Below are 12,317 nucleotides of genomic sequence, written 5' to 3' on the forward strand. Positions count from 1 at the left end.
AGTCCACAATTGTAATTAGATCACCAGACACAGATGTATTCTTGTTGCTGCTGAAATTTGCGCAAGATATTCAACAGCGAGTGTTATTTGACACAGGAGTCGGCAACAAACGACGGATGATTGATGTTCATCGTGTAATCGCAGAAGCTGGAAAAGATATCTGTTCAGCACTACCAGCGTTGCATGCATTTTCTGGGTGCGACACGAGTTCATTCGTACGAAAGGGGAAGCTGCTTCCTTTCAAGACTCTTAAAGATCATCCGGATTTCTTGGCTACGTTCCTCTCATTAGGAAGTTCACCTGATGTGAGTGATACTCTTTATCAGACGTCAGAGCACTTCACATGTTTGTTGTACAGGAAGAAGTCAACATCATCTGATATCAACAAGCTACGTACCGAGCAGTTCTTGGAGAGGTTAAAGCCAAAATCTGGATCATTGTTGATCAGTTACAATGGAGTTGACTTGAACATACCACCTCCATGCCGGGCATCACTGCGGATGCACATACAAAGGGCTAATTACCAAGCACTGGTCTGGTGCAGGGCAGACCAGGCTATGCCAGATGTACCAACGCCAGATGGGCACGGTTGGTACATAGTAGATGGCGAATTGGATTTCCAGTGGACGGACGGAGATTTGATGCCGAAAGAGCTTGTGGATTTATTCGATGAACCGGAAGATGAGGATGAAGAGGAAGAGGACCTTCCAGAAGTTGAGAGTTTTGAAGATGTCATTTTTGAAGATACAAGGGAATAATTTTCCATGTTTGCCTTCATGCTAGTCCGTTATTATATAGCCAGTACATTGGAACTTATAGAGAACACTGCCACGAGTTTCACCACATGAATGGTTGTTAGTTGTTAGACTCTACTGTACCATTTGCAAATATACCAATGTCACAAGTTTAAAGTTGTTCTTGATAGCTTTAGAGAACCTGGACAACATATATATTGGTGGATTTATTGTTTATCAAGATATGCTTCAATAATCCTTGATGTTTGTCCACTAATGCTGAGATTTGCTAATTGGAAACGAATATTGGCACATGCAAAATAAAACGTATCATTTCAATTTGATTTCAGTTCAATTTATAGCGATGGTTAATTGATAATGACAAGTGATTGATATTCATATCCGTGTGATAATGAGAGCATCTGAATTAATTCTGCTTAGTAATAATCAACATGTCGGAGATGATTGGAGAAAAATGCTCAAAAATATCATTTTCTGTTATGACGTCACTGTGACGTCATTGATCTTTGGGTCAATTAAATTTTCTTCATGTTTTTATAAAGAACAGCTTTTCTAAATACAGCATGGTGAAATTCAGCAGGATTCACTCAAAAGTACACACAAAAATAGCAAAATCTCACCCCACCCCCAATTCCTAAAATTATCAAAATTGCATCAGCAAGGTACAGTTAACATAGCCTATACTTTTATTCCACCAAAATTCTGCTTGCAGACAAGCAGATTTCAAAAAGACATATAACAGGCTATTCAAAAATGATAGTCTGCAAAAATCCCCAGGGGGGGGGATGGTTTTGACTATTGGCCCATGGTCTATGGAGGGAGACTGCTGTCTACTGTCCTGCCGATCCATGGATGCTCCATCTCTTACATATATAGTGCGATTGTTTGTTTCTTTTACATGATGTTCCAAAGTAACAAGAGGAGGGAAATGTGGAGACACTGCATGTGTTCCCCTCCAGTCATCACAGAATTGTTAACATCCTTGCACTTTGGAAAGAAGAAAAGGGATAAATCTTGTTGTTTACCTCTGCACTGTCAAATAGATTGCTTTGCCAGCCAAAAAGTGCTTTGAAATAACACAGCTGGGCTTGTTATTGACAGCTTGTGGAATAACACAGCTGGGCTTCCCAGTCCACTAAGGCACAAAAACATGTAGAAGGTGACCTCGCATGAAAGGAATAGAGCTGATCTTGTGCATTCTTATCAACAGCATGAGCTTGAAAGGAATTAATGACTATAAACATGATCAATCTTGCTGACAGGCGGTCACGCAAGGGTCAAGGTAAAATTGTATACAAGGCGGAGCTGAAACTGAGCTTGCCAGAGAGCTGGGCGAAACGGACTACTGTGTTCCTAGTCTCTTTCTCCATATGCACATATGTCTTTGGTGTGTAATAAACTCTTCTCTATCTAAGATTGGTGCGGACAGAACTTGATCTCAATCAGTGTGGACTTCACTGGATCTCAACACACACGTAGAGATAATGAGGGACAATGGAGGTGAGCTGGTAGAATGTATTGAGACCCGGTGCGAGCATCAGGATAGCCTCCTTCAGGAACAGAGGGAGATGGTAGGCTCCCTCAAAGTGGACTGCGACCAGGTAGGTCCGGTCGGGCCAAACGAGGTTGAGCGGGTGAGTGATGCAAACGGGTCCATGCAGAGTTTGGGGGGAGTAGAGGCTTCGGGATCCCTTGTGCATACTCCCATCCCCAGTGTGATTGTCCCGGAGTGTGTGGTAAAGTGTATGAGCGGTACGAGCGTGTCAAAAGGTGTGCAGAATGCGAGTGTCATGGCGTGCATGAGTGCGTGTATGGAAATGGACGTCGGACGGATTCAGACAGGAGACACGAGTCGCGAGCCTGATAGGCCACACGCAGTTGTTTGGGTGACCGCGCCGGCTCCGCCGGACGCTGCATGCGAGGTGCGTTCCGTGTTTTGCGAACGGCCCAAGCACGCACGTTTGCGCGATCGGAAGCCGGTGCCAGAACGTCTCGTGCGTGGTACAAAACCACCACGTGCACGGTTAAAAGGAAGGTCGTATGAATTTGGAATGGACGGGTCCACATGCGAGTGTGTGTGTGAAGCTCCACGTGCTGCACACCGCGTGTTGTGTTCGCAGAACACGCGGAGCGGGTTCCCGGGACGATACGCTCGGGCTGGCCTGCACGGGAAACCACGCAGGTTCGGTGTGTGAGTGACGTCACTGGGGACCTCACGGCTCGAGTTAAGTGCGAGCGGCGCGCATTTGCTCGCATGGCGGACCCCCCGAAAGCGAGTACTCGTTGCGATCTACAGGGTGACGTCAAGGCTGCACGTATCACCTGATGGAAGGGACGAACGGGCAAGCCGTAGACTGCCGCCTTCGGTGTAAAAAAAAAAAAACCTCACTCTAAGTACACGGCCTGGCAGAGATGTGGCAGACATCCTGCTTGGGCATAGGAGCATTCGTTTAGTGGGAAGGGTTTAGCTTAGATAGACCGGCCTCATGGGGGCATGAGCTGTCCTCCATGGGGCCCATGGACTAGTTAGTGGGAATTTAGTTCAGATTTAGAATGGGAAATGGATTTTGGGAGACATGGACAGACATGGAATGTGTAGTGGGGAAGTAGCTTAGCTACATGGATTAAATGCAATGTGCACTAGTTTAAGGGATGACGAGGGGCACGAGTTGGTTAGGGGAACTTCGTTAGCTGAGTGTCAGAATGATGTAAAAAATAAGTGTGTTAAAAAAAAAAAGAGGAGCATAATGAATGAATGTGGGACAGCGGGCCCAAATGTGAATGGAGTGAATGTGGAATGCATGGTGCGAATAAATTAGTGGGGGGAGGAGTGGATCCCACCCAAGTGACCTCGGGGTCAGTGTAATGTTCGTTAGCGGGTTAGTCAAATTTACCAAAAGGAGGTCGTTCTGTTGTTGGTGGTGTATGAAGGCACGGAACCCATTTGGAGGAGTCCATGGACTGGCTGGGAGCATGACTGTTGAAAGGTGAGTATCGGGTCGAGGGCACCCCGGGAACCGGACTAGTCGGTCAGAGTAGGCCAAGGGTCCAAGGGACCGGGATAGTGTAGTGGGCACGGGCGACCTGCGGAACGGGACCCGGAGAACCAAAATGCCACGTGGGCATCGGAGGGGGGCAATGCCAGGAAGGACAACCCCCCGCGTTAATTGGGAGCAGGTAGGCTCGGAGACAGCCTCAGGGCCCGGGGGTGCCGTGGTTAGAGTCCGGCAGGAGGGAAATCCCTGCCAAGTGAGCCACGCAGCCCAGCCACAAAATTGTGCAAAAGCACGAGTGAAAATTTGAGGGCTGGGCCCAAATTTATAACGGGACACCAACACAGGCATCGAGAATCATGCTTGTTAGAACCTATAGCTTCAAGTGACAGGCATTTTGGAAAAGCCACGGGTAGTTTAAAGTTAATAAATGCTAGGATAGTTCGGAAATGTACCCCTTCGCACTATCCATCCTTTCACTCTCTGTAGGCCACTGGACCCACCTTGGTAAGATGGCTGAAATCTGTAGGAGGACATTCTGAGGCTTTGTTGGGCCTCGAGACAGGACAATAGTCTCTCCCTTATTCCCCCCCCCCCAAAAGGATCTTTGGGGTTGGGAGTAGACGGACAAGATAGGTTAGCCGGACAAAGACAATAAAGGGGGTTGGAGAAGCGGAATTATAGAGAAAAATAAAATATATATATATATATATATATATATATATATATATATATATATATATATATATATATATATATATATATATATATATATATATAATAAAGTAAAATAAAATAAAAAGGGGCTAAATTTTGTTGTTTTCTTGTTGCAAACTAAGGGAGTGGGTATGGACAGAGATAGGCAAAGGCGATAGGTTGGGGGGAGATGGTAGGTTAGGTCCGAGCCCGCCTTCGGAGCGGCCGGCACCACCGCACTCCCTCCACAGAACCTCACGGACCATACACGAGGCCGGCCAGCTTCATATGCCGGCCTGTTGTGCTGCAGTTCCTGGTCCGCATTTGCCGTGCCTCGTTGCCTGCCTTTGCCATTACCCCATGCCTGCTACCCTCTTTGCATTTTCCCTGTGTTCACCATCCATCCATGTGCACCAGGACCATCCAGCAAGCGTTTGCCAAGACTGCCCTGCAGGCAGCCGTACACGGGGACTGCATTTGAGCAGCCCGTGCATTCATTTGCTTTTGCATCCATCCATTCAAAGGAGCCAGGGACTGCATTGAGCAGCCTGGCCACCTCTTTTTGCATAAAGGCCACTTCAAATGGCCTGTGGGATGGCACATGGCCTGCCATGTTAGGGTGAATTGCCTCCAGCAGCTGGGGTATGAAAGGAACAAAGAAGAAGGGTCACTGAAAGGAACACACAAGGGGGACCTTTTGAGCAGGCCCTGAGGACCACTGACCTTCAGCTGCTGTGCACTCACCCATACAAACTGTCAACTTTGCCGTGCCTTTTTTTCCCCCACAGATGACAGGTCCTGGGCCATGGTTAGTGTAAATATTAGTTCAGATGGTAAATAGGTTTAACCCACCTGTGTGTCTGTCTTAGCACCGGCAATTTAGTTAAGTCGTCTGTATGAGTCTGATAGTTAGTTACGCAGCGCACTAGGTTATTTATTTTTGGGACATGTGTGAAAAAATGTCGCACTCAGGGATCCGTAGGTAAAACGTACTAGGGGAAAAACTTACACATGCTGGTCACACAAAAATTTGACGACTCAGGACGAGTCTGTAAAAAAGGGGAGAGGTAGTGTTCCGAATCTGGAAACATTGTGCACACAGACAGCAGTCCCTAAGCTTAGTTATTTCGATAAGTATGCGTTTATAGTTCGGGCCCCCTTCCTGTGTCTAATGGGAATTACATGTGTGCGCTGCGAATTACCTTTTTAGTCAGGGTTTTTGCAATACAAATTGAGCCTCCAGCCAACCGTGCAAGACAAGGGCGTGCCCCTTGTCCAATCACGTACAGAGAGCGACTTTCCCACACACCCCGGCCAATGAGGGTTAACATTCCTTCAGAGGGCGACTTTCCCACGACACCCCGGCCAATGAGGGTGGAGACCGCCTCAGATGGCGATTTTCTCACCCCAGACAAGGAAGATATAAAGTAACGCCAGGCTGGGGAGGTTGGTCGTCTTGGGGGTCGCGGGTCTTGGTGCTGGCTGGTTCGTCTGGTCCTGGGTCGTTGTCGTCTCTGATCTTCTCCTTGGTCTTGATTGATCGGTGCGTGGCCTGTTGGAGAGCACGGTACCTGGTGCTTGGAGCGGCATCGTGTTGCATGTTTGAGTCCCGCCGAGCCGGATCGTCAAGGGCCGTACGAGGCGGGAAGGGCCAAGCTAGTATCCTTACCTCCAACTCGCCTTCCCTCTAAGCTGGGGGTATCATTAAAGGCCGCGACCATCATTTCTTTTGGGGGAAGGTGTGTGTCTGTGTGTGGGCCGGTCTTCAAGTAGAATTGTGTAAGTGCTTTCTTTTGCTCATTGTATATTACATTTCTTATTAGTGATAACTCTTTGTGTTCCCCTTCCCGATTATTGTTATAAATAATTACCCCTTTTGTTGAATGTACCAGCTCGTTTCTGTGTTTCTTTCATTGGCTTAGCATGCTGTGCATTGAGAGATAGCGAGGGCAAATTGTTAATTTGGTCCGGCGCGGCTCTGGTAACTCCACTCGGTTACGCCGGATCCGAGTCATTACCTGCAACTCGGATCGGACAGAGTCGGCCTAAGGTGTGGTTCCCTGGTAGTTAGACTGCGTGGGTATTTAGGTATATTGAAATTGGCAATTAACCCTACCCCACGTGGTCGACCTATTGGCGATCTTCAGTCTGATACGGGACCCGTGAACTTTCAGATTTATCTGAAAGGTACGACCTAAATTCTGGGTTTTCGGTGGAACCGACTCTACTGCTCCCCCTAGCGGTCGTGCTCGCCACCGAGACCCGGCCCCACAACAGTATGTCAAATGTAACTATTTTACAAAAACTGAGAGAATCATTCAGTTATTTTTCAATTTATACAAAAATTTAACTAATCAGCCATTCCTTGTGGATAAGTGGAAAAGAAACGAAACGCTTTTCAGCCAGTCATGGATAAGATATTTCTGCCACCACAAAATATCACTGGGAAATTCACAATGTTGCATTTGCTGGCTTGTGGTGCATTCTTTTCACTTGAGACAATAAATCAGATCGTTAAATCAAATGTTAATTTAACTCGTGTTACATTTTAAAAATCACCTTCTCCCTGCCAATGGGCAGTGGGTTGGATGTATAGAGGTTTTTTCGACCATCATAAACTGGCTTTCTGTCACGAAACAGCTGTACACTGGCACGATTCACAAGGTAATCCACAACTTCCCTGTAATGCACACAGATGAGTCAAGGTGAGGAAGGGGTTAGCAATCACAGGCATCCACAACCCAGGGTGAAATTCCAATTTACTCTTCGCTCCTTTACGAGAGACCAAGACACCGATTCAAATATTCAAGTACACAATAAAACCCAACATACCTGTGTGATCCGATCAAATTCAAGGCACATTATGGGGATGCAACAAGATGCATTCAGCACTTACAATCACGACAACACATATATTTGAAAAGTGACCCAATTCTGACCTTTAAAAAGTGATTTTTCGAGTTCACTTGCTGGGGGTTCTCTTACACCTCCCCAGGTTTAAATAGTCTCCTTCTAAATGAAGCAAAAGTACAGTGCCGACTCCTAATGTTCTTGTCCTCTGTGAAACCTATCAACAAGCTACATTAGGTATAGTGGTAGCTTCGTGGTTAGGACAATGGTCTGTGCATCTCAGAGGTCATAGGTTCAAATCTGGATAAAGGAAGAGTATTAAGAATTTAGATTTTAAGCTTCTGGAAAACAAGCTTTTCTTGAGAGAATCATGTCGCTATTGGACTCTTGGGAATATATATATATATATATATATATATATATATATATATATATATATATATATATATATATATACATACAGTATATATATATTATTACGGAAATGGCCCTTATTGGACTACTAAATATAGGATTAGCTCAGATCCCCAATTAAATGCATGTTTAGTTAGGTTGTATGGTAAAATGGACGTTACATGTGTGTCGGGAGATGTAAGAGGCTGTTTTATTGTTTGTGTGGTGGTGGTGGAACGAGAGCTCCCTCTTCTTCCTTCCCCATCCCGGACGAGGCTCCGCCCAGTCGGCTGAGAGGGTGTGGCCAAAAAAGAGGAAGTGAAACTAAGGGGAGAAGTTTGTCGGCTTCGCTGAGAGAGGCTTGCTCGTGTGTCGAAGCAAGCGAACGAAAGAGAAACTTGAAACAAAAGGGGTTCAGTTTGGGGAAAACAGTCGCTCTCGAGGCGTGCTCGGGGTCGAAGCGAGCGAACGAAAGAGAAACTGGAAAGAAAAGGGGTTCAGTTTGGGGGCGAACAGTCACTCTCGAGGCGTGCTCGTGTTTTCGAAGCGAGCGAACGAGAGGCGGCCTGCACGTCGAGTTCACGATTGACTCTTATGAGGAGGTTATTCTGCCGTGAGAGAGACGGCAGCTGGCTTTGAGAGGCGAGCATGGAAAAGGAAAGAGAAGGTGATTCTACAGAGAAAGAAACTGAGAAGACGGAGTTGAGAAGTCGGGCATCGAGGCAAGAGAGGAGTTGAGAAGTCGGGCAAGTTGAGGCAAGTTGAGAAGTCGGGGAAGGCAAGAGAGGAAACAACGGAGCCTCTGACGGTCCTTGCTCACCTCACGGCTCGACATGTTTGCCGATCCGCTTGCCGGAGCCCGGCACCTCGATTTGGGCCTTGTCTGGTGAACAGGCCAGGCCTGGATTTGTATGCTGGACCTTGAGAGGGATCAGCTGAGGCCCATCGTCAACCTTACGCTGGGTCAGAGCGCGCGGAGACCGCGTGCAGTGCGGAAAAGAAAGAGTACGGCGCCGCCATCTTCCACGCGGCGCGTTCGAGCTGGGAGCTCAAATCCATGGACATCCGCTTGTTGCGAGCGACATTCGTGCTTTTGACACTGTCCTCTCGTCCATGAGACATCACCAAGTACTCTGTCTTGCATGCATGCTGTCTGTCTTGTTTGCACGTTGTTTAAGGCATATCTCGGTAGGGAACCCCTCAAAACCTGTAGTCCGTAGTTCCCTAGTTAAGAACAGGTCAAAGATTGTTTATAAAAACATTGTCGTGAACCCCGATGTTCCCCATTAAATCTGGTTGGTTCGTATGAAGTTGCCGCTATGGATTAATTTGTGTCGCGTCGAGGAACGATCCGTTCGATTGGCATATAAAACCAAAATGGTTACAGACTGGTAGAAAATGCTCGGCATCTGACACAACCAGTCTGTAACCGGGGTTCTATTTCCCCAACTGGTAAAGTACAAGAATTACGTTGGTATCGCGATTGAAGACGCGTGACCCGAGGCCTATGCCGAGACGGCCGGCGTTATAAACCCCAGAGACGGCGGTGGTCAGGGTGGCGCCAAGAGTCGGGTGAGAATCCTGCCACCCTGGATCCGCAACAAAACACACACACACACACACACACACACACACACACACACACACACACACACACACACACACACACACACACACACACACACACACACACACACACACACACACACAATATATAAAAGCCTGGTGTCGGCGCAGTGGTTAGGGCAGCGGCTTGGGATCCAAAAGGTCCTGAGTTCAAGCCCCGTTAGGCCACTGAATTAATACACCAGGGGGTTGACTCAGCCCGTCATCCTTCCGAGGTCGGCGAAATGAGTACCAGTGTACTGGGCCGGTGTATACCCCAGTTAAAATAGGTGTACCAGATCCCTGTGTCACAAGAGGCGACCAGGGTTGCATCAGGAAGGGCATCCAGTGTAATAAAAAAAACAAGTGCCAAATCACTATGCGGATCATATGGATGATCCGCTGTGGCGACCCCTAACGGGAGCAGCCGAAAGAAGAAGAAGATATATATATATATATATATATATATATATATATATATATATATATATATATATATATATATATATATATATATATATATATATATATATATATATATATATATATATATATATATATATATGAAGTGGCTCATTAATGACATGAAAAGAATGTGTAATCTCCGTGCCCCACCTGGTCTGGTTTTCATGTGACACCGATCCAGATTGTTTCACAATCTTACCGCCTTCAGTACCTATGAAAATGCATCATGCTAAATTTTCCTTAATGCACAGAAATAGAAAATTAAAATCCTCCTCCATGAGTTACATGAAAGATTCAGTTTTTATATTATATTAATTACCTCTAACCATCCTTATATTATTATTACCTCCACACCGAAGGTGAAGGAGGTTATGTTTTCACCCCTTTCTGTCTGTGTACAGGATATCTCAAAAAGTTGTGTTCGGATCCGGATGAAATTTTGTGGACAGGTTGGGTATGTGACAAGGATGAACTGATTAGATTTTGGTGAAGATCCGAATCCGGATCCGATTACGAGAATTTTTAAAGCGATTCTTCACCATTGAGATGGGGCCATAAATGATATGTAGCACAATATCTCAAAAAGCTGTGGATGGATTTGGACATAACTTGGTGGACAGGTTTGGTGTGCGACAAGGACGAATCGATTCGATTTTGATGAATATCCAGATTGGATACGAGAATTATTTAATTTTTAAAGTGATTCTTCACCATTGAGAGATTGGGCCAAAAACGTTATAGTACTGTATAGCATGATATTTCAAAAATGTATTGGGCCCGATATGTTCTCGTGGATCAGGCATTACGTGGCGGAGGTTTGCGCTCTACCAAGTGCACTTCTAGTTGGACTTGTGTTGGGCTACACACTTGCTGATCATACCCAAACAAACAATCAGCCTCAACCTTCAGATTTTAGTATGAACTGCAAAGTGGTCTTTATTTACACCAAAATGGAAACATCCTTGATGGCACTTTGCAGATGAGGGCAGTCCTACCAATTCAGGAACATATAACAACACTAGGTTTAAATGGCTACTTAATCTGAGATGAAGGCTACTCAGGTATGGATGAAAAAAAACTGGATTCCAACTTATTTCTGTCAAGATAAAATTTGTCTGCCCTTTGCTACTTTTTATGGAATCTTGGCCTGATATATCTTCTCTCAATGAATCGAAAGCATATTCACCGTTTTGACGAGACCCTCTCACAGACATCACAATCAGGACACATGTATACAATCACCCATCCATACCTCAGTTATGGAGCAGTCCTGCCAATGTTCATGCACCTCTCTCCCCAATGACTCGAGGTAGCTATCTAATACCAGTTTAAAGCTATCCATCATTTCTGCTGCCACTAACTTTCCAAGGAGACTATTCCATGCATCAACTGGAACTGCACTTGGTCGAGCGCACACCTCCGCCAGGCTGAATAGTTTACATTTTGTATCCCACCGATAGGCCGGATCTGCATCCCAATCTTAACCAAAATAGAATCCATTTGTCCTTGTGTCACACACAGTCTGTCCACCAAGTTTTGTCTGAATCTGTCCACAGACAAAGACAGGGTGAAAACATAACCGACGCCCACCTTTGGACGAGTGAAAGACTCCTGCCTTACTATCGTCTCAAATCTCCTCTCTAGTTCCATCATTGTCCAATCTGCTTTAAAAAAAAATTAAAAAATTACATATATACGAGGTGTGTTGAAAAAGTATCCAACCTTAATTTTTCGTGCGGAAACAAATGAAGCTAGGGAGGCGTGGTTTGGTACACGTATGTAGGTGATCCTAATCCGTATGCGTAAATATTTTCCCGCCTGCAGAAGCTGTCAGTCGCCGACAGACCGCTGATGAGTGTAAGTGAGCCGATGAGTGTAAGTGGAAGTGAGCGCCGTCGGATTTTCGTTTTTGACAAAATGACGGATCACTGTGGTCTCATCGCCAATGATCACTGTGTTGAAGAAGTTGGGATCGCTGTTCACAGTCTCCAGCATGCCCTGTGCGATCTCCAAATGGAGTTGCTTCTGCTCGATCGTTAGCAGCTTTGGCACAAACTTCGCTGAGATTCTCCTCAAGCCCAAATCCTCAGTCACAATGGAATGAACGGATCCAATGCTGACGCCCGCCTCGTCTGCAAGTTCTCTGATCGTGATTCGACGATCCTGCATCAGAAGGGTCCTCACTTGGTCAATGACAATCTCATTTTGGGATGTTGAGGGCCTACCAGAACGTGCTTCACTTTCCACTGATGTTCGACCATCTTTTAAGCGGTTGTACCACTCTTTTATCTATGTGGTGCCCATTGCTTCGTGCCTGAAGGCCTGTTGAATCTTGCGGATCGTTTCCACTTGGGAATCGCCAAGCTTTACACAAAATTTGATGCAGTAGCATTGTTCAAGTTTTTCCGTCATTTTGTCAAAAATGAAAATCCGACGGCGCTCACTTACACTTCCTCACTCATCGGCGGTCTGTCGGCGACTGACAGCTTCTGCAGGTGGGAAAATATTCACGCATACGGATTAGGATCGCCTACATACGTGCACCAAACCACGCCTCCCT

At 46.0% G+C, this 12,317-nt stretch overlaps 1 protein-coding gene across 9 annotated transcripts in view; it reads right to left on the reverse strand.

Annotated features, from left to right (window-relative positions):
* The window catches only part of LOC147017412 (protein argonaute-2-like), a 161,747-nt gene that overhangs the window by 91,418 nt on the left and 58,012 nt on the right, over window positions 1-12,317 (reverse strand). For all 9 annotated transcript variants that reach the window (XR_015049488.1, XR_015049486.1, XR_015049485.1 and 6 more), the window contains exon 3: window positions 7,004-7,124. Coding sequence is in view for 5 of the 9 variants with exons in the window: in XM_085847057.1 (XP_085703183.1) it covers window positions 7,004-7,124 (121 nt within the window). In the remaining 4 variants the exon portion in view is untranslated. The remainder of the gene's footprint in view (window positions 1-7,003; window positions 7,125-12,317) is intronic.

Source organism: Eptatretus burgeri, chromosome 11 (assembly GCF_056783735.1).
Source record: "Eptatretus burgeri isolate ZD-2024b chromosome 11, Ebu_testis_v1, whole genome shotgun sequence".
Lineage (NCBI taxonomy): Eukaryota > Metazoa > Chordata > Myxini > Myxiniformes > Myxinidae > Eptatretus > Eptatretus burgeri.